We start from the raw sequence: 26,273 nt of genomic DNA, 5'->3' as shown, positions 1-26,273 counted from the left end.
AAAAAGGTTACCATTCTGCTTAACCTATTTGTCTTGAATTTTTGTATCCTCACTGTCATTATCCAAAATTTTTGTGTATGTGTGTGTGTGTGTATATGTAAACTAAGTATATGATCTTGTATTTTTATCTTTGTATTATTGTTTTACCTGGCTCAAATACACTATGTTGTGCTTTAGATTAGTTTAGACAAAATAGCTATTTCTTTTGTGGGAAGTGTAAGAAAATAAAAAGAAGATTCAATTTGTCCTTTCTCTGCATTATAAAGGCTTGTAATAAAGGCTTGTAAAGAGAAGATGTCAATGGTTCCCTTCCTCCGTATTATACTAAATACGGAGTGGGAGAGGAAAGAAAAATATTATTGATGTCAGTATGGGTAGCTGAACCTGTTCTTATGACCACTGCAAAGAGATGGGGAAGGCAGAGCAGAAGAGCAAGCAAAGACCTAGAGGAGAGACTTCTACAGGCACTGATGTAGACAGATAACAAAATTGCCTTTATGGTGAAATACATACGTGGCTGTCGTGTAGCTGTGCCATTGTATACCAGCCTGTGTCTTCCACTGGGACCAAAATATATTGCAAATAAGGCAGTAGTTAACTTTCTCTCTTACCCTGTATGGATTGATAAGAGTTTTATCCTGCTTCTAAATAAAAGATCTCCAATTTCTCCCTGAGCTTTAGTTAATTAGGTCAAACAAGACTCTTGTGAGATAAGTCAGCTAAAGAGATCACTGAAACTCACAGGTGGAGCATAGTAGCTATTTTAACAGTGAAAAAAATTCCTCAGAGTCTAAGATGTGATTTGAGGACCATTTCTTTTGAAATAGCAGAAGACTATAGAGAGACCAAACATAATTATCCAATTTAGAAGTTGTCCAGACCAGTTATATACTACTTTTTTGTATTGGGGGGTGAGGGGAAGAGAGAGGATAGAATGACTTCTGGTTTAGTTTTAGGAAGAATATCTAATTGGATTGAGCATAGATGGAAGGGATGCCTCCTGAGCCTGAAGCAAAATTCCTGTTGGCTGCTTTTAAATCTTCTAAAGTTCCTATCTAGTTATTAAAAAAAAAAAAAAAAGAGAGAGAGAGAGAGAGAGAGAGAGAGAGAGAGAGAGAGAGAGAGAGAGAGCGAGGGTGGGTAAAGGACTTGGGTACAATTAAAGCTATCTGATTCGGATCTCTTAAGGGTTCCCTGGCCACTGTATTGAAACATAAGCTCAAAACTGATGAGGGAGAAAGACACCATTCCCTGAATCACTAATGTAGTTTATTCTTGTATTGAAGTGTTTTATGAGAGATTTTAATTTAATGAGTTGGCTTTTTCTTCAAATCTGATGAAGTTATGGAATTGCTGATGCCATTTTCTATACTATATAGACAGAAAAAAGTGCAATATGATCTGAATGCTTTTAAAACAGATATATAKTGCATCTGAGCTGTACTTTAGAGAAAGTCTCCCTAGAAGGAATAGACCGAGAAGTTAAGGTGAACGTATTTCATACGTTATTCCTAGCTCATGTGCACAGACTACTGGAAAGATGAAGTATGCTTTTGAAGTGCATGTACAGAGATGGTCTTGCAAATATCCTTTTTCTGACTCATTTTCAAGGTTACCTACATGTAAGAAAATCCTTTAGTCTGTTGAAGTATTACAAAAGGATCTTAAGAGCTTGTCTAGCCTCAGTTGATACTAATGCAAAGACTCAAACTCATCGTAGTGTTATTTCTTGTCTTATGTTCTAATGCTGGTTCTACTTAGTACAGAAAATACTTGAACGGTTTCATCTCTTTTCCATGGTTAGTGAAGGATGGATCTTCATGGAGTGGCCAAGAGCTCGGACATGAGCTCACGCCACAGAATTACTGCGAATCCTTCAGCTGATGTTGTCTTAAGCACTGCGTGGAACGTAAAGGAAACGAAGAGTAAATATTTCCCCTTTCAGTAACATGTCCTCCTTCAGCTCCTCAAAGGGAACAGCCTGCTGGGAAAGCACCTGATTGCTTAGCAACCTAATTAAGGGCTTTTAGCAGATTTGTCATTTGGTACTAGAAGAGGCTTGCATGACTTTAACATGTTTTTGACTGGTTGTGAAGTAGGTGCAGAATGATTTAGAACCTGGTGAGCACTTCAGTGCTCTGTGTGTAAGGTGGATATTCTTATAGCGCGATTCCTTCGGTCACGGAAGGTGAATCTGGGAGTAAAGAAGAGTGTCACAAAGTGCGATTTATATCAGCGTTTCTGGGGGTTATTGTAGGCAGGATTTTCTTGTATTGAAAATCGCAGGGTTTTTTATGCCCCCTTATCTGCATCGTCTTTGGAAAGATGGGTAAAAGTCCTTCTTTTGCTTTGTTAAATSGTGATTTGCATTTCCTTGAATGTACTAGCTAAGGCTTTCTGGAGGTTTTTCTGGAGGTTTTTAGTGGATAGCACAAACTGTATGTTTTTTTTCTTTGTTAGAGCTGACCCCCTGTAGAATCTGTTTGTCTATTTTTAGGTCACTGCCATAAAATCCAGTCAGTTTGAGTACATCTCTGCTTTGTTGTAATGATCTAACTTGTTGAAGCTCTGTTTAAGTGCTTCACGTTTTAAGATGCTAGAGGATTCCCATAATTACTCTCCCCCTACTCCCTGATTTTTAAGAAATTTGATGCAGTCGGTCCCTCATGGTGATTTGCGGAAGTCTGAGACCTAGCTTTAGGGAATTAGAAGCATACTTAAATTTTGAGGAGAGTAAAATAAGATAAGTTTGCAAGCAAGTCTTAAGTCATTAAAACTTGAAAGATTACAATATTGGCTTTAAAAGCTTCTTTGCAAGTTCTGTGATCTTCAAAGAAAAATATTCAAAGCATAGTGTGAGCAATAGTGTAGCAACATGCAGGATATTTTAGTTTTCATTCCACATACAAGTTCATAATATGTAGAATTAGGGCCAAGTTTTGCTTAAATTTTTTTTTTTTTTGAAAATACATAATCAGAATGCATGAGGGGAATATGCTACTTGAGTTACCATGGTGATGGGTAGATTTAATAGATTTTAAAAATAGAGACTGAATTAAATGCAAGTCACCTTCTGGTGTCCTTGACAATTCATACTGCAACAAACCACATGCAGGATTTTTTTTTTATAACTTCTTGCTTTGTAGGAAACGTTATTTCGTCATCGATAAGGGAGATCATAATACATTCCATTTTGGTAAATAGAATAACTGCCTTATTGATGTTGAAATTGCTAGCAAGTTCTGAGATGTCTTTTTTTCCTCCTTGATCAGTTTTAAATTGCAAAAATATTAGCTAGTTTGTAGTTAAGAATGTAGCTAAGAATGAACTCTTTCTTTTTAGAACAATATTCTGTCTTGCCACATGCTGATGACTGTGTTTCAGTATACATGTTAACTACATGCACAAGGTTAAAGTGCTAACGTTTGACTTTTTTGCATGCCTTTTTACATTAGCACTGAGCAGACAACTAGCTACAAAACTAAACAGAATTTACTCCTCGGGAAACCAGTGGCTGGCCTGCTGCAGATGCTTTTGAACCTTTCTTTTGTGCTGTGAACATGCTGAAGATTTAATTAGATTAAACCAGGAAAAAAATAAAGGTCTTAGTCCAAACATAAATTTGAGGATTTCTTCATTTCTGATCTGGACGCCTAACCTGGGTTGTTGCAAATACAATGTTTTGGCAGRAATTGCATTTGAAATAGAGGTGAATTGTAGGACAGCTTGATTTTAGTTTTATAGAGATGTATTTTGAGGAAAGAAAGCAGTTCATTTTGGTCTCATTTGCTTTTATAAAAACAAAATGGGAGGAAAAACAGATTGTTAGGGAGATTTCCTTGTGGTTTATCTTTTTGCAGTGAGCAAGCAAGCTTGTGTGCCTGTATAGAATTGAGGAGCAAGATTGATCATCCTTTATAGATATTTATTGGAAATAAAAAGRCAACTTGTTGGATTTCATTTTATAGAAAATAGACTTTTTAAATAGAAAAAACAAATAACATCTGTCCTTTTGGCAGCCTGTGTGGCACTGTTGTCCATGTGGTTTCAAGAAGCATCCTGCAATTTAWCGTGATTTATGTGACTTTCGGTTATTTCTACCCTTAAGACTTAGAGGGAAAATGTTTTTATAAGTTACCTTTCCCTACAGGGAAAGAGTAACAAAGTTTCATGAGTAGGATGTAGAAAATCAGAATTAGGTGAATTAATATGAGTGAAGCCATACTAAAAACCTTGTGGTTGCRGCGGCTAATGCTTGGCCTGTCAAATGTGATCACTTCCCGCGTTATGATGTTTGGCTGGGCAGGACGTAATGGTTGATTATTGTGTGACCTCCTAAACAAACAGGAAGAAAAATGCATCATAATTTAAGAACTTGGCTGCAAGTCTGGCAAATGGATGGATACCTATTTTTTAATATTAAATAATAATCAAAATATTTAATATGATTTTAAAAAAAACATAAAAAAAAAGTACTTGGATACTAAATTGATAATTGATACTTTTATAATTCTTTAAATTGCTTGAACCTCTGTTGTGAGCTAATAGCAATTCATCATCTTTGGAGAAGTGTTGTTATCCTTTCAGAAACTCTTCTGCCTGTTTCCTCAAGTTTTATTGTTTAATAGTTATGATTTACAAGAAATATTGAAAAGAAGGAAGAGGCTATATCACTTGCATATTACTTACACATTGTGTACTTAAAAAAAAAAAAAAAAAAAAAAAAAAAMAAGCTATCAAACCCATCTTTTCCTGCTCAACCAAAAAGTCCCATCCAGTGTAACTGCTGAGGTACTGTCCTAATGCTTCTTCAGAGATCCCAGTACCTGAATTGGCACAGCGCTGTGCTCTGAAGACCAGACTTGAAGTTTCTAAGTAAAGTATTTAATTTGCCTCAAATGAAGGAAGAAGGAAGGAAGGAAAAAAAAAATAACACCCCACTCTAAACCTGCAAAACTTTGGTTTGTATCTTTATATAAGGAGCTCAGCTACTCCATTTCTCCCTTCTAACTATTCTCCTGTTGTCTCTTTTTTCTCCTCCCCCCCCCCCTTCTTTTTCAGGCTCCCAATCTGAGCTTCTCCTTAACTTTTTATCCCCTTTCCCTGCCTCCCTGTGTCAGTTACTTTTCCCAGCCAGTCCCAGTGATCCTGTGCATTTACCAGTCTTTATTTTAATGAAACCCAAAACCCTGGGTTTTATTGGGTAGCTCTTGCTTTCTTAAACTGCACTACTTTTGTATATTGCTATTCTATTATGGAAAGGAACAAGTAAAATAAGTGATGGCTTCATTTTTACTGGAATTGAAAAAAATTTCAAGAAGATTCACTTAGCTCACAAATAAAAGGTGGTATATATGCATACTCTAATTATGTTCAGAGAGCAAAAGATAGTGAAATGGGGGTATCCTATTGCCTTTCAAAAGAGCAGAGGATTGTAATCAATCCAGTGCTAACAAGACATAAACCAAAGATAAGTTTTCCATCAGCTTTCACCTGGGACTTGTTTCACAGAAAGCGAACAGCGTGTAGAATTTCCTGCGGTTCATTTTGGATGAACATTGGCAAGTTTGGAGGAAGATTTTAATGATCCAATTAGGCTTTTTGTTGGGTTTCAGAGTCGTAATCTGAAGTAGCTGAACTGAGTTTGCTGTCTCAGGTCTGACAATAATTGCAGGTATGTCAGCTCTTGCTGTAACACAATAGGCTGTCATGACATAAATCTACATTAGTAGTATATCTAAATGCAAGGGTTCATGACAGTTTTGATTTAAAAATCAGACAAGACCAGGCAAAGGATATTCTCAAGGCCCACTGGGAGTTTTACTGCTGTGTTTCCTGAGTTTACAAGCACAGAATCATAGTCATGCAGGTTGGAAYGAGCTGCTGAGGGTCTTTAATGCAACATCCTGCTCAAAGCAGGTCCAGTTAGAGCAAGGTGCTGGGGAAGCTTCCAGTTCAGTTTTGAGCATCTACAGAATGGAGATCCCACAACCCCTCTGGACAACCTCTTTCAATATTTGACCACCCTTCAGGAAACAATGTTTTCCTTATCTAGTTGAAATTGCCCCTGTTCCAACCCATTTGCCTCTGTTCTTATCCCTCCTGCATCTCTGGGAAGAGTCCATCTTTTCCAAATCTTCCGTTAGACAGTTGTAGGCAATGGTGAGCGTTCCGGATGTCACATGAGTGCGGAATAGAGGGGAAGGATCCTGCTGGTAYACTTCTGCTTATGCAGCCCAGTGCATGGCTGGCCTTTGCAGCAAAGTATTGCTGACTCCTCTTCCACTTGATCACTGTGACCACCTGGTGGTCTTCCGTATAGCTGCTTTCTGCCCATTCTCCAGTGTACCTTTATGGCATGGGGTATATCCATCCCAGATAGGGGGAGGACTTTGCACTTGCTTTGGAAGAACTTCATGAGGTTCTTGTGGGTATGTTTTTTCTAACCTGTCAAGGAAGTTGCTTAGAACAGCAGCGCTGTCCTCCAGCATAGTGACTGCTCCCCTGAGTTTGGTGTCATCTGCAAACTGACCGAGAGCACTCTCCATACCAGTGTCCACATTGTTAATAAAGATGTTAAACAGCGTGCTGAGGGATGTGGTTGGTAACTGGCCACCAGGTGATCTTTGTGTAACTGATCACCACTTTCTGCGCCTGTCAGTCCAGCCAGTTTTCTAGTCACCTTACTGTCTACTTGTCCAGTTGGTATCTTACCAATATGGCTATAAGCATGTATGTTCTCCACAAGAACTGTCTTGGCTGTCCCAGCCTAGTTACCTAATCTGACCTCAAATCTTAAAACATGATAGCTGAGTCTCCCTGCCTTCCAGTTCTAGTCTTCAGGAATTGTTAATTTTACATCAGAGCTAGAAGCCACTTCTGCCTTTAAATGTGACTGCAAATTGCACTGATAAATTTAACAATAAATGTAGGACTTYTGTAGATGTAAACTAATGCTTTCTTGTCTGTATGATTTAGAGAAATTAACAGTGTGGAATTAAATGTAGCAGTTATCAGTTTATCAKTTTTTAAGCCGTTCAGTAACAAAGTAGTTGGAAAATGGACAATTATTATCCAGAGGTGCTGCTTATAGTAGGACTTGCAGGAGTCTGATTTTTGGCTTAGTTTTATTCACTCTTATAATAGGACTGAAAAAAAAAAAGGTATAGTCTTATAAAAGTTGCTGACRTTACAAGAGTAGAAAGCTAAATAATGATTAGTCTAGAAATTGTAGTTTCTGTCCAGACACTTGGACAGCATGTATTSTAATACATCCAAATGCAGAAAGTATATACAGATGGTGTTTGTGTCCTGAGGTGCAATGGCACTTAATATGCTGAAACATTATGGCTAACTGATTGATTTTGATAGCTAAGAGGATAATAAGTCTTGCATTTACAGGCAGGGGGCAAAGGAGGAGAGTAAATGAAAATCTGCCTGTATAGAGTAAGTGAAATGAGTGTTGAGTAACTGCTACTGGTTTTATAGTGCCTGCTTCAGCACACATGTAAAAAAGCTAGAAAGATGCACAATAGTTCTGCAAGGCAGTGATAGGAGGAAAACCTGGAGTGGACCTCACGGTCCTCTAGTCCTTCAAACTGTGGCATTTTCAACCTATTTGTCTTGCCTTTTTTTTTCTTTTCTTTTTTCTTTTTCTTTCTTTCTTTTTTTTTAACACCCTGCAATGATGGATATTCTGCAGCCTCTCAAAACAGTCTCTTCTCATACTTGTTGACACACTTTGAAGACTTTTTTCTGAGGTCTATACTGAACAGTCATTATTTAAAGCTTGTTATTTCTAGTTCTATTTGCCATGGACATGGAGAAGAGATTATTCCATTCCTCTTACAGTTTAAATCGTTTCCCTGGTTCTTCTATTTTCTAGACTAAACAGCCAAACAATCAAAACAATCATTCTAATGTATTGTGTCTTCAGGATAGTCTCACTGCTTTAAAGCGTCACCAGTTTACCTACTCCTCCTCAAAGTGTAATCTCTAAAAGCAGGAATAATACTCCAAAGGAAGGCAGCCCAGTACGCAGCGGAGTGAAGGACTTACTGTGCACATGTAGTCAGGGAAATGGCAGAGGCTCGTAATAAATAAATTCGTAATAAAGATACTTTTCAATAATGAGGATAGCTAACAATAAGAAAAAATTATTTTGGAAAGCAGTTACTTTATCAGTGAAAATCTTTAAAATAAGACTAGGTTGGTTTTTTTTAAATATGTTGTGGTATCATGCAGAAATTATGTTGCAGCAAGCTGAGTGAGTTTCTCTTCTGTGCCCTGCAGGAGATCAGACCAGATGATCACAGTGATCCTTTATAGTCTTGAACTTGATGAATCTTTAAATCTGTTTAGTCAGGACCAGCTGTGTTGAAAAATGGCATTACTAAAATTATAAAATATGTTTAAAAAGTGGATATGCTGTACTGATGTTTCTGATACTCTTTCAGGCAAGGGAATGATACGTAAAAATCGAATAGCTTTTTGGAAGTCTTTTGGGAGCGATGTGATTCAGCGATGCTAATTCCTGCACCCCTTTAAACCTGCTTTCTTTGGCTTTTGTTGACTCTCAGCTATTTGGCAAGGACACATTTCTCAACTATTTGTATTAAAAACTGTGAAAAAGGCTGACRTTCATACACATTTTTGGCTTGTTTGTTTCAATCAGTGGGAGAAACAGCAGAAATTTTGGATATCTTCCAAGGGGAGATCTCCAGAAATCCAGTTAAATACCAGAAGAGGTGTAAGGGTATGCCAATAGCTAGTTCTCTTGCTTTTGAGTCCACACTGATTCAGTATTAGGGGACGAGCGGTGCRCTTGGGGATGCTGCATTAAGACATGCCATGCGTCGGCTAAGTRGTAATGCATGTCCCTTGATCATTTATGTTATTTCTGTTCTTATTAGCTAGAGGTTTTAGCCATTATGCCCAAGCTAAATATTAGCCCATGTAATGATATTTTGCCTGTGGAGCACACCATTTCACTTTAAGYATTAGTAAAAACACCTAGCTTTCGCCTCAAAAAGTTAACCCTGATTAAACTGGGTGAAAAAAAATTAAAATATCCCGTGTTAACAGTGATGTATTGATGATTGGGTTTTATAATGATTCTCTACATGAAAAAGATATAGTTATTTATTCTGATGTTATCAAGATCTTTGTTTAAAATCTGCAGTATTAATAGCTGCTAACCTCAAGTCCATTAAAAATTATTGCAGCATTGTTATCACATACATGGTGCCAACATTTTAAAACTGAAGGGGTTTAATACTTTGAGAGCTTTACCTGTTTTCTCTTACCTTTTTTAATTTTAGCTCTACCTCTCATCTTTCATTTTAAACATTTTAATCTGTTATTCACCAAAAGTTTGAATATTTTGAAGAACAAGTAAAATAAGGTGTTTATAAAGAGGTTTTGTTTGTAATTTACGTAATTCCTGCTGCATTTTCCTTTTTTTTTTTTTTTTTTTTTTACACTCTCTGTTTAAATACTAAGTGATAGTTTGTATTTTCAGTTCCACTGCAATATGAAGTGGCTGTCAGCTCAGCACCAGAGCTTACAGCTGGTCGGCTTCCCTCCTCCTTTCACGGGGTGAAGGAGCTTATCTTTAGCTTGCATAGGGATCGGTTGTTATTTTGCCAGCGTTCTTCCTGAGGCCATATGTGGTGATGCACTTTCTGTCAAGACAGAAAAAATAACCTGTTCATATATGTTTACTTGCTTGTCTTTGCATCTTTCCCTGTGACAGTAGTTCTGGCTCTCCTGAAACCCAAGCAGTCTTGATGCAAAGACCCAACACTGGTCATGCAGTGTATTTCCATTTGCCCTTAGCTGTTGGGAAGCATCTTCTGTAAAACATGGAGATACTCTGTACCTAAACGTAGCCAGCTCCTCCTGCCTGGTTTAAGGATGTCTGTGTCGACAAGACAGCAAAATCGAGCRGCTCCTGGCTTTGTGTTCTGGATGGGGCACCCATCCCGATACYGTTGATAGGCTTTTGGTCTGAGTCTTTAGGAAAGATTTTGCTCTTCAGGTGTAAACATTAAAATCTGAACTTGGACAAAAAAAGGACAGTTATTTAGCCACTAGTAACAGTTGTAATTTCAAGTGCATGGATCCTRTGACCTACTGTTTGTGTCTGCTTCTGTCATACCCAGAAGTATGAACGTTGTAGGTGATTTACATCAAAAAGGGATGTGGTGCCTGCAGTCATTTTTCTCTTTCATAGTAGCAGAGGAAGGCGCAGAGCTGGTCTGAAAAGCTAATGAGCATTACTGTTTAAAATGTCGTTGCATTGATATGCATTTTACATAGCTCAAAATAGATAAAAAGGACCAGAAAGAGTAATTATTCTGACTGGGGAGAAAATACCTAAGTATAATRGAGTTCAGATTTTTGTTTTCTCAGAGTTTTGTTTTCTCAGAGTCTGATATTCCAGTAGAAACAATTCTGTTATAATGCAGAACAGAAGTATAAAATTTCTGAAAAGAAAATCAGAAGGAAAAAAAAAAAAAAGAGAGAGAGCGAGCGAGCTGGGTATATGTGTTGTTTTCTGATCTCTGCTTGTGTGGACAAAATTAAGACTTCCTAACTGGATTAAAGTTGTGCTAAGCATCTATAGGTGAAGCAGGAGAAATTGATTGATTCTCTATTTAAATTGCTAAGTAAACGGGTTATTTTTTTCTATAGARTATTTTTCTCTACTGGATAGTGGTGTCTGATTCTGAAAGCTATTCAGTTATGGTTTAGTATTATAACTTTCTAATAATTCAGGAGATATTGTGGTGGTTTGTCTTTTTCTTCCCTCTTCTTAAAAGAAAGGTTAGGGTTAATGTTTCCAGTGTGTRTAAACACCTGTGGCTTTACCAGTAGCTTTGGATAAATTATAAATCGATGAACCTTAGCTTATCATTTATTTTTAACATCTTGAGTAAATTGGTTGGCTAAAGTCCATCCTGCCTAGAAAAAGATTTTAATTGTCTCTGCTGCTGCTAACTTCAAAAGAGTAAATGCTACATGTAAAATGTGCRTGTAAACTATTGCTTTCTATTAATGTCTACCTAAATAGTAAGATGCTCCTAAAGTCAATTTTTTTTGAGAGGAACAAGTGGAAATTTTCAGTTACAAATTTATTTAGTGTTCCATGTTTTACCATAATTTAAGGAGGCTACTCTGAGTACTTCTAAATGTAGAAATGTGGAAGTTACAGTTAGTATTACTGCCAAGTAGKTGACTGCAGAATAAACACTGAACAACAAAACCTGAATTTTCGTGTTACTTGCYGACTCTGAAACAGACTGTGACCAAAATCATAAACAAATGGCAGATGCTATCAGGGTTAAGGTATACAAAACCAATATACCTTTTTCACCTAATAAAACTGTTCCTCTGAAGTTCTTCTTTTGGAGGAATAACATTAGCTGGAACCTGTCTATTAAAAGCATAGCAAAAAGCTTGCAGTTGAGCAGTATAGAAATGGCTTCACTTTTTTTTTTCTAATTTATACAAGAAAAATACAGCTGGAAAACTACTGCCATACAGTCAGCAATCATCTCTAGGTATTCACAGAAATGTTGTATGAGAAATGGTGGTATCGTGCCCAGAATCATTAGTTAAAAGGAACAGTGATCAAATTGATCTGCAAGCACTGGTTTGTGTAGTGTCTTATACTGGAATAATCGCATCTTTGGGGTTTTTTTGTTTTGTTTTGTTTAATTTAGGTGCCCCGGTGTAATTTTAATACTGGCTTTGGGCAAAGTCTCTGACATTATTGACTTGTGTTGAGTGAGCTGCATAAACATCCTAACGGCGATGAACAACTGTTGGAGACATTTAACRTTACGTATGTTCTACAGCCTCTCTGATTTATTTTTTTGAGATTTTTTTTTTTCTTGATGCACTTGTAAAATGCATCCAAAGTAATAGTACTACTTCCAGACCAGCGCACACGTGTGTGAATGAGAACCTTGTGTGCTAGGTGGCAGAGAACCGGGAAAAAGTGTCAAAGTATCGGGTTACACACGTCAGCTCCACTGCATGGGAAGTTTCCTCCTAAACAGGTAAACGGCAYTGACAGAGCAGGTGTTTAAATTAAACACAATGAAAATGCTTTAGGGAGAAAGGTCTTTTTCCACTTCAGAAGTTGGCACACGAGCATGAGGCTGTATTAAGGGGGAAATAGTTATCTGACAGCACTTGTTTTACATTGTATTCTGTTTAGATTTCTTAATAGTTATTTATCATGTAAGGCTTAACCTGGATAATTTGACTTTGTGTATTCTGTTTAGATTTCTTAATGGATATTTATCGTGTAGGGCTTAACCTGGATAATTTGACTTTGTGTTAACAATTGTGAATGTACTAATTATTCACTAATCTACTGTCTAATAAAATGTCATCAGATTTCCTCAAAGTGGAAACAAAAGCATTTAACACTGCTAAAAATGATATTAAAACTTCATTTAATTTCACCCGCATAAGTGTGTAGAATTTCTCATAAGTTCTCCAGCAAAAGCAAAATGACCTCAAAATGTATGGGTTGTTTTATTGTTTTAATTTTGAAGACGACTGTGTCCCTTTGGTCATGGGCAGGACGTTTTCTTCTAAATGTTATATTTTGTTTTGCACTTAAATGATTTTTAAAGCAGCTCCAAGATGGTAAAAAGCTGAGATTGGAAGAGGGCTTAGGTAATAGGAATATTGGTTTGAGCCTGGCTGATTCTGGATGATCTCGGACAGTATGATGTACTAAATATTCTAAGGATTTATAGGAATGTTGGTGTGTAGGAGAGAGTCCTTAGGTAACACACTTTCAAGATGGATAACTGTTACTAAAAGGGTAGGCTTTATTGAGCCAAATGAAATATCTTAGTGGTCAAAGAGTTAAATATGGTGGCAGTAGTTTTTGTRTTTGTTTTAAGAACAACAGTTTTGCTAAGCTTTGTTAAAACCATTGTTTTCTTTGAGAAATTTAACTATTAAAGAAGAATCATCTCAAATTGATGGTTTCAAATCCTGAGCATGAAAATGCCCAAGAAGCACAAAATGCAGCATTATAATTATATTGATTCTCTCCAGCTCCCTCTTTCTCATGTGATGCATATCTTCTTTCTCTTTTCGAGATCTGTGTTAATCTTGCTTTCTGGTTACTTCCTGGTGCTTCCAAGATTACAGCTGAAGTGRCTAAAAATAAACATGTGTTTTTTAGCAAGTTCTTCCAGAAGTCTGTTGTAAGATATTTTGGAACCTTAATTTTGCTTTAGCCTTTGCGGAAGGTTGATTGCCCTTTCATATTTTAATTTCTTCTCCGTAAAATAGTAACCATCTACCATTCTGGTTTCAAGTTACTTCATACTCCCTCTTTTGGAGCAGTTTTACTGATTTGTCTACTATCAACTGTCTCCTCTTGAAATTGCTGTGTTATCATTAGCTGAATTTAGGGGATGCGGAGATACCTGTGTTTAATTTCCTGGAGACCTATGCGGTGTCTGCTGGCTACAGAATAACAGAAAGCACATGCAGAGTATGCAGTGAGAGGTAATGGTCTTAGCTAAAAGCAGTGCTCCCGTGGGCAGGGCAACATGCTAGAACAGGTCATTTTTGGAGTATTGGCCAGTTCTGAGTAGCTATCACAAGTCTCGTGACTTTTCATGTTGTTCTCAAACCCTCAAACTTTCTAGTCTTGCAGTCAGGCTGAATGGTGCCTCATTTAATAAAGAAAAGTTGTCAAGCTCTCCAAGCTTGGAGGGCGTCTTGAAAGCGTAAGCTGTGAATATTCAACACAGAAGGTCTTTATGCATCTTCCTGAGGTATGACAGYGTATAGTCTGCTGTAAAAGTCAGCAGTATTTATGTAAGAGATCGTTGTTGTTGTTTCTTTTTTCTCCCCCCTGTAATTGGTTTGCAGACCTTTCTCCTTAGCTCGTCATGTTTCCACCTGAGTTGTGCTGACCTTGTGCAGTGGGGTGTTTGAGGCCCCCTTTCCTGCAGCTGTCTGGGTGTTCCTGGGCTCTTCCTGCACTGTGCTGCTTTGTTCAGAAGTCTTAGTAGATTGGCTAAATAYGATGAAGCAGAATATACTGTATTATCTTTTTGTTGTGTCCTTTTAACAGTTACATGATRCAATAAAGCGAATCAAACAAGTGGGGGAGGGGAGGAAGACAACAGGAAATTAGAAACAAAGAAATCATCCTTGATAAAACAGCAAGAAACTTTCAYACATGCATTTCCCCTTAGGAGGGAAAGTAAACTTATCTTAGAAAATTACAAGTTACATTTCAAATTGGAAAAAAAAAATACATTTAATATGCAAAGGATTTGGAACTGGCTTCAATAAATGTTGTATGGATTGAAAGGGGAGAGAGCTTTATTAATGTCACTTGTTGCTGAATAAAGAATTAAATCTCTAAGTTTGTCAGAATAATTATACCCTTCATTTCCATTTCCTCATGCTTTGTTAGAGGTTTATTATGACACTGTGAAAAGAGGTTAATGTTGCCRTTACTCCTAATGAATTAAAAACTTCAATTGAATTTCAACAAAATAACAGTAAAGCTGCAGTCTCTTCCACAATCGCTTTATTATGCAGATTTTTCTCAGCCAACATCAGTGGCAGCCAGGATTTGGTGGGCTGGAGACCAAGTGTCAGTTTAGGATGTTTCTTCAACCAAATCTTTCCTGTTTTTAGTGTCCTTATTCCAAAGAGCATCTCCATATCCTTCCCTGGAGGATACCAGTCTCCTTTCTTTACCTCCTGTTTTTCTGTTAATTAAAAAACTAAGATATTCTGGCTGCAAATCAGTGTTACTGTCTTRTTGTGGCCAACTTGGGTATGTTTTCTTGTTGATAAAGATGACTATAAGGATGTAGAGCCTAAAAGTAAAAAAAAAGAGGATGAGAGGTAATAGCATGAAGCCAAGCACCAAAGCCTTGTCAAATTCATCTAAAATTTCTGTGACTCTTAAACGTTGTTGTCTTTTATTTGTCCCAAGTTGTTATATTAGGTAACACAGGTATCTGAAGTTATAAATAAGGAAAAAAAGGTAGGTGAGTCTTGAGTGCTAGTATAATAAYTTGTATTTGGAATTGTTTAATATTTGGTGTAACTGATTTTTAAATTGGGAAAGTTGCTTGTAAAAGATTTTCTTTGCACCATATGATATTACTAACGGCAGTAAATAGGGTCTGAGTTACATCTTTAGGTTGGACATTTAAGGTTTATGAGATGATAAAGCAAGTAGAAGTTGCTTTCCCACCTCCCCTGAAAGACAGTAATGTGACACTAACCCCTCCTAAGTAGACTTTTCATAATACTCTGTAGAAAGCTGTGAACCTGATGTGTCAATTTGTTAAATACAGAGCACTGTGATAGTATGTTTAAATGTTTCCCACTGTCCTTCATAGACAACAAAAGGCCTTTTAAAAAAATGAAAATAAGAAAARAAAGTACTTTTCAGCAATTAATAGCTTTTGTAACATTGTGAAGACTTGTCGTCTTTTATCTTCTGTGTGTTATTGCCTTAAATGTTGGTGTTCCTGTAATATTACCTGGGTCCCTTTTTGAAAAATATAGTCTGGATAAGCTGTGCTTTAGTAACTTCATTTAGTTTGCAGCAAACACAACATATCACCAGGTTTTTGGTCTTACTTGTGGATGGCTTTGAYTGTAAATATGCCATTTAATTTTTGGAGCAGATCAAGTAGTTGAGGTTTTCCATTTGTCATGGAGGATTTTAGTCTAATTGCTTTAGAAAAATTGTAGAAATGTGCGATCCTTGGGGATCTGAAATAATTTTGGAGGGGTTCCAATTGTTACCTCACTGCACAGAGCTTCTTGTAAAGCACATTACATGCTCTTAAATGGAGAAGGAGGTTAGCACAAGCTCTGCAGAAACGACATTTTCTGTACCTTTCAGAGAAATGATGGGAATAATGAATGATGAGAAGAGTTTGCATATGTATTAGAAGTTTGAGGATGCCCATATTAAAAACACCTTTATAGTTTAAGACTTCATATCACAGTTTTCATTCTTTCAATAATTTGTTTGTTTTTTTGAAACTTGGGGAAAGCTAGAATTCTTGTAGCTTCAGACCTGTCATTTAACCTAATAAAAGGGAATAGCTTTTATAGCAAGATCCCTGCTTGTTTTTTTAAAAGCTTTATTTTGCTCTTTTATTGATGCTCCATCATTCTTTGTTTCCACTTAAGTTTTCCTGTTGYGTCATGTATTATTAGTTAAACCATTTTTAAATGTTCTCTTTGGCAATAAAAATCTGTGAAAAATTTATTAGTAGCAATGTAAAATAGTCTTTTCCTGTTACTCCAAGTTTCTCTGCTTTAATACACGCTGCAAATTGAAATGCCCTCTAACTGTGAATATAGTAGGGAATCAGTTTAAACCAGCTTTATAATAGAGTAAATAATCCCTGTTTGAGGCTGAAGGCTGTGAATATTTATAGGAGAAAATAAATATTACTCATGTTAATGCTGTCTTATTTATAGAGAACTTCAGGAYAGAAGAATCCAAATAAACTAAAAGTAAGGTGCCCTCCTGTTTCATTGAATGCTTGGGGGTGCTCTCTAAGAAGTGGGAACTGAACCCTCACTTACTGGGAAAACTGCTGACTGGTACTAGAGCCCCTTCTAAATGTACTTTGTAATTTGCATATCTTCCTTATTTTTGCTTAATGTAATTTTCATTATTTGTCTTCTATATTTTTAACTGTTAGTAAAGTACATTTTACTTCTACARTAAAACAGGACTAGACAGCTAGACACATATATATGCACCTAGATTCAATTATTTGGGAATCAAATACTCAGCTAAGAGCTTTGGCCCAKAATTTTCAAAAAATTCCAGGCTTTTTATAAGCAGAATGTGGCAGGCTAAAATAAAGGTAGACCACGTGTGTCTCACCTTAATTCATTCAGAGAGCGGAGCTCTGTACAGAGCTCCTCTGCTCGGTAACTCCTTCCGTGTAAGATTGTAAGAACAGTTGTACTGCAATGTGATAAAAGTTTGTTTAGTCCAGTAGCTTRTTTCTGTTAAACCTTGTGTTTAGAGAGAAGGTAGCAGAATAAGGTAAGGATGTAAATATTTCTGCTGAGTCTTCATCCTTACTTTACCAYCTGTTCTCCATCCGTATTTTTATCGTTCCATATGTTTTCCGACATTGGTAGTACTTAGTYTCTTACCGTTTCTTTTTAGATCTTGTTCATTCAGCTTAGAATTATGCCATCTGTTGAATTGATCTACCTTCCTTTTTAGAAGTATGGGTTATCTTCTTTTCTATAAAACCAAGTCAAGTTTCCTTTTATTGTGGGAAAAACTTTGTGGAGACCTCATTTAGGTCTTTTTTGCCCGACTGCAGCTAAATTTGTCAACAGTCTTGAAATCTAAATGAAGTACTTACAAGTTTTGTTTAAAAGAGTAGCTTGGTAGAAGAAAGAGAACCTATTCGTGTCCTGAACCAAGGAAAAATATGTAGCATGAATTCTGCTTACTACGAGGCATGAGAGAAAGCYCCTGCAGAAGTACAGAGAGAAGCATTAAGAATGTGTTGCTTAGATGGGACTTTGCACGTTCTTGGTGGCAAAAACAGGCAACCMCAGGCAGTAGGTCCAGGGAAGATAGATGTTCTTGTCCTCAGAGAAGTGCGTGTTTCAAAAGGAGTTGACTGACTTCTAAAATTGATCTGTTTTCCGCTTTGCATGCTTGCCCTATTTAACATTGAAAAATCTTCAGTAATTCTGGCTACAGATTCCTTGACTAATTATTTTTATCTTCTGTTAAAATCTTGGGGCATCTTTGCACCYGCTCTTCAGAAAGGTGGCTGGAATGTGCTAGGGACCCAGCAAGCCCGTATAGGTTTGTACTGATCTTTTTTGCATTGTGTGTTGGTATCGCGACCTGTGCAAGTGTCACAACTCTTGTTTTTTAARTACTTGCTCATATTTGCCCGTTGTGGTTTCTTAAATTCCTTTGCTTTCCTACAGGTGCCAATCTGGATACCTGTTTATCCACATCTCCCACAAGTTTTACTACTTCAGGTTTTTTTCCTTATCCCTAAGACTTCTCGTACTGACCTGTAAAGTCTGGCTTTTATTYGTCAAAAGGCAGCTCCTCTGCAATGCCCACGACATTGACCCAGCTGGTAATTTCTAAACTGAGAAGTAGCTGGGATAATTGTTATTTGTGTAAGTGAGGGATATGTCATATTTTGATCTGTCTTACTCCCACATATCTTTGCATATATTTGTTTCCTTTACTGTAAGTCCTTGAAATGGGGCAATCTCGCTCTGGTTACATTAAAGTGCTTTTTTAATGGAAAAGCAAATCCATTAACAGTTTCATAGTCTCTTCACAGAAATGTGTGACCAGCCAAGTTTGATCATGAAATTCAGATAATTGTATATAAAGGCCAAACAGCTTCTAATTAAGCTTCTAATTAAGGTTGAGTTCATCTGTTTTGTACAAGTAATACAAACCTGGAAGAGAAAAGAGACTGTAGACCCCTAGTAAAAAAGCATCTTACATATTGTCAAATTACARCAGTTATTTATCCTTCTTTATTCTTCCAGAAGAACAATGTCTCTTTGAAGGAAAACGTATCCTTGTAATAGCTTAATACTAATTTGAATGATCTGAAAATGAATTATCTGTTTATGGCAGSAAGCCTCAGAAGAATGGCACTGTTTGGCAGTGATATGACTGATCTGTTAAAACAGTTCTTGTAAAGTTTGTAGTTCTCTAGTGTTATGGTTTGTGTGGTAATAATAGTAAAGATTCTTGATAAGATTGAACTATGGATATAACACAAAGCTATAATTTCTAGCAGAGCTTTTTAATAAAATAATTTAATTAAAAAGCCCAAACAAATTTGGAGAGAGAGGCTTGAGTTGTATGTTGTTTCCAGCCACGTTATTTCCTTTCATGTGCTTATGATGTTTGCAGGCTTTAATGTCTAAAATTAGATCCCTAAATCTGTTATTAGGAACCTGGGRAAAACCTATTCATTTATCCTTATAAAAATAATTGTTTGCCCCTCTCCCTCATTATAGTGCAAGGTAATTGTATAGGAAGTGTCTGAAAGGRCTTTTCTGTAGAAACAGGAAATTGCAACTTGTTTATGATAGTGTTATACGTATTTGTGGTAACAAAGAGTGGTTTTAAACAGGTCACCTTCTGTAAAACAGTGATCTCTTATATATTTTCATGTCATGTGGTATTTATTTAGGAAAAAACACAAAGTTAGACTGTTTAATAATATCTCAAAGCCACTGTAGGCATGAAACAGTGAATTAGTTATTATTTTGCAGCATGAAACACCTTTGTGGGCCATCTTCTAATTTTATAATCTTTACTGGGAGTATTGAGTAAGAGGCAGAAGATGCATGCTCACCTCTGCTTTTGTTTTTGTTTTGCAGGTTTGTTTTGTATCRTTGTCTGTTTAAAAAGCAGAATACAAGAAACATCTTTTGACTTTTGATCTCCATAGAATTAATAAGGAGTCATTAAGAGGAAAAAAACATTTCATAGTTCCACTTTTTGAAGCTTAACTGTACRTGTGAAGATTATCTAAGCAACACAAAGTGGGACTTGTCAGTAGTAATAAGTCATAGAAACACCAGAAATGTATTTTAYGTCTAGCTACAGGGAATAAAATAAGGCAACAAGACATACCAGAGGACAGGCTTGTGCTGCTTGTATTAAGAGATTCCTCAATTCATTACATCTATATGTACACTTTGACAGATTTTAATTATTAGCATTAAAAAATTTGCAAAAATGTTTAGTATTTTGCATGTAAAACAGTGGCCAGGAGTGTCCACAAATGTGCACAGCGCATCATTCTAGATGGACTGCTAAGGTGCTCGTGGCTTGGTAAAGTATGACAGAGCAAAACAAAAAACAGGATCTTTCGCTGGAGAGAAGCGGCAGATACAGGGGTAGCTCGGACACCCTTCCTTCTTTTAGGGTTGCCTTGGGTGGCCTTTGCCACCGAGCTGCCTCTTTGCCGACCTGCTGGAGGGAGTGTGTTCGTTCCCCTCTCTGTTCGCTGCTCTCGCTCGCAGAATAGTGTCAGAACGGGTTGCTGGGTTGGTTTGCCAGTGGTGGAAGGTGATGTTTCACTATCTGCACTAATTCTCCTCTGTACAGGTGGATTTTGTCATTAATTGCCTTAGTCCTTGTTAGAATGCACCTAATGAATACTCATTTATCYCCTACCCAACATAGAAAACTGGGTAGTTTTTGGTAAGTGGGCTGCCTACAATGTTAAGTGTTTTTTCAGTTCTGGTGAATCATTGTTCAGCTGTTCGTAGCAGTGATGGTAGCTACCAAGTGAGGAGAAACTTTTTGCCCTCTATTTGTTACTTTAAAGCTAAAATGATGAGTTCATTACGTGATTTGGGTAAGTGATCCCTGCTGCTCACGGTGAATCCTTTACCTGTAGCACTAGGTTCCATCAGAAAATGGACCCCTTGGCAGGTTTGAGCCCTAAACGTTAGGAGTAGAAAGTAAGCCAGTTCAAACAGTACCAGTGAGCGCTGCTTTTTGACATAAGTGTGTTAAAGCTTGTATAAACTGAATTAATGTGCCTCTAGGGTAATTAAGTGAAAAGCTGGAAATGTATTAATCTCTCCTCTCTTTTGCTCTTTCTTCCTCTCCCCCCTTCTCTCATTTTCTTCCCTTCCCGAAAAACGCTTTTACAGAAACATAAGGTGGATCTTTTCTACAAACTGCGCCATGTGATGAATGAGCTCATTGACCTCCGCAGGCAGCTGCTGTCAGGTCACTTGACGCAGGATCAGGTACGGGAGGTCAAGAGACACCTCACAGTGCGGCTGGACTGGGGCAATGAGTAAGTAAAGGTACCGGCTGGGTACTGTTCGTTCTAATTATTTTTAAATAGCTTTCACTTATTATTATTTTTTTAATGTGCTTTTCTTCCAGGAAAATTTGCAAGCAGGTGAAATATTTGCAGATTTGGATATCAAATGTAACTTTTTACAGTGAGTTTTCTGCATAGTTCTTCCAGCATGACTATAAAAAAACATTGCCTTGTTAGTAGGGCTTTGCTAGGGCTAACTGCACTTTAAATGGTTCTAGGTCAGCTTAGTTTATTTGTATCACTACAGTGAATATTAGGCCTGCAAAGATGTGTTCATAGATACTAAAAAGTCATTTTTCCAATTGAAGAGGTGTTTTAATGGCTGGTACAATAACTACAGACTCTTACTCGGTGGAATCTTGCAGTGTGGAATAACCACTGACACGCAAGGAATGATTCCTGTGCGAGAGCTGAGGCTGCAATATTGAAATTTTTGGTAGAAAAATCTTTGTTTGATTACATTTCTTGGAGGTCTAGTCTCACCACAGTTGGTTCTGTTGTGATTTATAGAGAGGTTCTTAAAGAGCCAAAGAAGACTGCAAGTCAGATAGAAGCTGAAATGGCAATAAATTACCGTTAAACAAAAACTAGCCCTTCCTCAGAATTGGTTCTTAGAAAATTTAAAAAGGCTTTTGAGTTCTGGCTTGCATAACTTGTCTGATGTCCTGTAAAACATGCACGTGACCTATTTGAAGGAAGTATCATCTTCCTCAGGCACGTACAGTGACTGTTTTCAGCTAGGAGTAGCACTAGGTGACTACAGAAAGCTTTTTCTTAACTTCAAAAAAAAAATCATACAAGTGCATTAAAACTTGGAGCAAATCCAGTTACTGACAACTGTGGAGAAGCATCAGTGGAATCAAGTATAAATATGTTCATGGTTAATTYCTCTGCTCAGGTTACCTGCAAACAAATGGCAATTCYGTGTTTCTTGCTATGTAAGAGCAGATATTTATCCTCCCTAGAGAAAAAGGTGCATAATATCAGAGAYGCATGCTAAAACAAGGGAGGGTGTCGATAAAAGAAATGCATTAAAAAAATTGTATGATCGAAGAGCTATCTGATTGTAACTGTACCTATATAAATGTACAGAGAGAACAATATTTAAATATGAAAAAAGGAGTTTGGAAGGTCTTTCTGTAATCTCACCCCCTTTTTTTTGGAGGGTTTTTAGGAGAATTTTTARCATATTTTGTCTCTCCTGTCTGAGTTTTGTTATGAAACTCAATGCCATATGAGTTAATCCRTTAAGACCAAAACAATTTCCGTATACACAGAACTTGCAGAATAATGCCAGTTCTCAAAGAATGTAATATTYGTTGCTACTGCTGTGATGTTGGAGATCTACAAATAAAATGAAAAATGTCGTTAGTAACATGTGTTAACGTTAATGGAGAAAGTTATGTACAATTTGCACAGATCTGTAATTTCTAAAGACATAGTCTAATAGGAGATTCAAGTAACTTTCAGAAAATAGGTAATCTAGTACATCTAATATGCTGTCTGTATGCTTATTGGATTGTTTGGGAGGGACTGATGCAAGCTTCCTGTCACCACCAGTCAGTAGGGTTTTTGTTTGTTGAACTGGTACCACTTTTCTTTAAAATGCCCTGGCAGAAATTCTCACAGTTGWCGCCTGTGTTCTTGTGGGAGTTGGCAGAAATCCAGGGACAATGATGCTCCCTAGGTTAGGGGTTAGAGATTCTTCTTTGCAGAAGAACTTGTTTGGGCAATCTTCAGAAGGACTACCCTGAACTACTTTTGCTTATTTTTTGTGCTTAATCTAAAATCTTAAGAAATTCCTCTCTGTAGCTTGGCTTACTAAAAATGTAAACATAATACTTCATTTTATAATTAATGCTATTAACTTTTTATACTGTTTCTCGTTGTTCTTGTAATGCAATACTGTTTTCCATTTATGGTAAAAAGTTAATGAACTCTCTGCTTACATATTCTTTTCCCACTGTACAAGACTATGATTCTGGATACAAATTCCTTATTATGTTTTGTTACCTCTTCCAGTTACSCACAGTTAGCTTGTTTTCCTATACATGCAGTGACTGGTGATTCTATTTCCCAGTTGCTCAAAAGAGCAGAAATTACTACCTTTAGATAAGAGTCTTTGTGCTTTTAGACTTGATTTTAAGGATGCCTCTGTGTATTTTCACACAGCTAAAATCTCATATGCAATCTCTTTTCTGKGTATTTTGCTAGGTTTTGCACAGAATATAACCAATACTTTCTGTTTTTAAAAACATTTCACTGTGTGGCTGTTAGAACATTCATCTACTGAAGTCTGAAATGCTATTGGAAGTGTCTGATAGTCTGTAGGTAACAAGGAAAAATTTCTGTATTGGAAAACAAGCATTATGAAGGTGAAATCTGCAGTTCAGCATCTTATTTTTTGTTGTAAAAAGTCAAAAGTTGATTTTGGAATACTTTTAGGTTTTTTTAATGAATAGGTAGGTTTTTTCAACTCTTATTAATGCTTACAGTGATTAAACCAGAAATAAACTTTATTAATAACATTTTCTTTCTTAAGAGTCTCCTTCCTTTTTTTTTTTTTGATGCAAGAATCTCCCTTACCGAGCTTCTTTTTGAAACGTGAACACTGTCTGTTGCAGTGCACAAAAACAGTTGCAGCAGCGTATGTGTTACATCTTTACTGAAAAGAAAGATGAAATTTTCTTCAGAGTGCTTGAACTTAAAAATCAGAGGTCATCTTAAATTCAGACTGGCTTCTTTTGGGTTAATATAATATCTGCCAGGAGATTAGCAGAAACATCCAAGTTGCTGAGCACAACTAGTTTCCTCCTCATACTGCGGGAGGACAATTCCTTTCCTGCAAGTGTAGTGTTCTCTGCATGGAGGCTGCGAAACAGAGTAGGGAAAGAGGAGCCGTCGTACACTGAGATCTGGGACACACCGTTTTGCCTCGCTCCCTAGAGAAATTACACTAATGCCACTTGTATCATCCACGGTTCTGTTCTGTGCCCCATGGGGAAGCCATCACAGTAATGTTATTTTCCTCCTGAAAAGCTACCTAAAAATCAGATCCCTAAATCAATCCTTCCAGCGATGCTTCAGGGGACTCGGGCTTTCGATCTTGAGATAGCTGTTGGAGATGCTGAGCCAAGTCACGCTGCTTGCACTTTGGGGCTTTCAGTTTCTAGGCTGGGATTAAAACTTGACCAGGCTCTACAGCCCTTGCAACCCGTTCCGTTTTGATGGCTTTGGATGGCTGAAGAGAAAATGCTTTAAATCATGTTTGACTGAAATGCCTGTAAGAAGGCTAAAGAAAGAATAGTTATTTTTGTCTAAATATATAATAATTTTTTCCACTCCTGAATGTCCCTAAATTAATGTGATGATTGAATAGTCATTCAAATGGTGAGGAACTCTTCTTGGATGTCAGTCTTCAAGGAAAACGTTAGTACCCTCTGTCTGTAGCCTGATACTTCCTGCTGTTATCTTCTTTAACCAATCCCTTAAGATTACATTCCTTCTATAGTCTCCATCTTTGTTTTTAATAAATAATTCCATGTTTTACATGTTTCTTGATAGATTAGCACCACTGCAGTTTCTCTATATACGAAATACCTTAATTTATCAAAGAAAGTGTATTTTCTTTGTGTCAGTCTAATTTTCACTAACACGTTTGCATATATTTCTCTTTCCATAGACTTCTGTGTTTTATTTCTTTAAAATCTTATTTAAAGTCTGCCTGTGGTTTATGTACAACTGTCAGGATCACTTCCTTTCCCTTCTCCACCTTTGTAAATGTATTTGCATAAGGTAAATATGCATGATAGTAAGTGAGACTTTGATGTACTCAGAGAAGGAACAAGAAAAGTAAGTAGCTGCAAAATTGAAGTGAGAAAGAGTGAAAGTAGAAACAAAATGCATGTTTTTGGAGTGAAGGGGATCATATCTTGAGCAATCTAGGGTTGCAGTGCGTTCGGCCAGGCTCCCCTTCAAGAGCAGATGTGCTTCTGGAAATCACGTTTTAGGAAAACAGCAGTATTTCTGCAATGCTGTTCCACTAAGAGTGATTGCGACTTGTGCTTTATGAATTCTAAATGGTCTGATGTTCATATTTTAAATATCTGGAGAATTTTAGAAATTCCCCCAGTATAGGAGGAGTAAATAAGGAAGACTATGTGAATGACAGCTTGACTGGACTTGTCCCAGGCTAATCCTGTCAAGACATGTAGTTGATAGCTTTGGGGTTTTTTTCCTAGGTATACTTGGGAAATGTTTCTGAAAGGCAGTTAAGGTAGATTAAAAAACACGAGAGCCTGCTTGTGAAAAGGAAGCACTGTGGAGAGAGGAGCTGTCAAATGAACCAAACGCCATGGTACCTCGTTTTCATGTATGCTGCGTTTTGCAGAAGTCCTGCTTGGCAGCCCTGAGCTGGTGCTCTTGCATTCCCCCAGCATTTTATAATGCATAGCGGAAGTGGGCTGCCGCCCTGACATTGTCATTTCAAGTGTTACGTTGTCAATCCTTTGCAGACAAAAATAAGTGATACAAAATAAATGTTAATGTAAACACGAACTTCAGCCTGTGCAATAAATGAGAGGATGTTAGTACTCGAGGAAAAAGATGCACTTATTTTTGGGAGCAAAATATTGTGCAGCATTGACATTAATATTAGAGAATGAGAATCTTCTGGGCTGGAAATCCACGGTGTTAAGGGATTTGACTAAAAATAGGATGTGTGCTAAGTTTCAAAGGGATGCTACTACAGTTGTGTTGAACATGATTAAGTAGAAGGTAATATCTTTGGCATGTACTAAGTAATGAGTCCAACCACTGCTTGACCTTGCCTCTCTAGAGAGTTGAAATTAAGAAAATAGAACAGTATCAAGCTATGATTAGCTTTAGCACCTCTTCTGTAAAAATACAATGGTCGTTTGTAACCGCATAGGAACTATAATACTCTATTCTGTGCTTTTGGAAGCACTGCTTGGAAGTGATCTGCTGTTGTTATCCCTATGCTGGGGGGAAATTCCTTTGTGCTCGCTCTTAGAGTGAGCATGTGTATGTATGTACACGTGTGAGTGACAGGGTATTTTGAAAATGAATGAATCTTTCAGGCTCGGGAAAAGTTTTGCTCTAAAGGAATATGAATATGATAATCACTAATCTTTTTTCTGTTTTTGTACATTATGGCTATATCTATAAACATTATATATATATAAATTCCATGTTTTCTCTCTCTCTCTCTCTCTCTCTCTCTCTCTCTCTCTCTCTCTCTCTCTCTCTCTATATATATATATATATATATATATATATATATATATATATATATAAACTTTTAAGTAGACTATATGCATATTACTATTTTTACCTGTTACTGTGTTTTGTGCTATA

The 26,273-nt window shown here is 37.0% G+C and overlaps 1 protein-coding gene across 1 annotated transcript in view; it reads left to right on the top strand.

The window, feature by feature from the left end:
- The window catches only part of DOCK3 (dedicator of cytokinesis 3), a 197,826-nt gene that overhangs the window by 35,412 nt on the left and 136,141 nt on the right, over positions 1–26,273 (top strand). Inside the window, exon 6 of the mRNA XM_085311589.1 lies at positions 20,719–20,867. Within this exon, the coding sequence (XP_085167715.1) occupies positions 20,719–20,867 (149 nt within the window). The remainder of the gene's footprint in view (positions 1–20,718; positions 20,868–26,273) is intronic.

The sequence above is a fragment of the Rhea americana genome, unplaced genomic scaffold, assembly GCF_003343005.1.
Source record: "Rhea americana isolate MKP2758 unplaced genomic scaffold, rheAme1 scaffold_345, whole genome shotgun sequence".
NCBI lineage: Eukaryota > Metazoa > Chordata > Aves > Rheiformes > Rheidae > Rhea > Rhea americana.
Note: the sequence above shows the minus strand (reverse complement) of the source record. Positions and strands in the feature narration are given on the sequence as shown.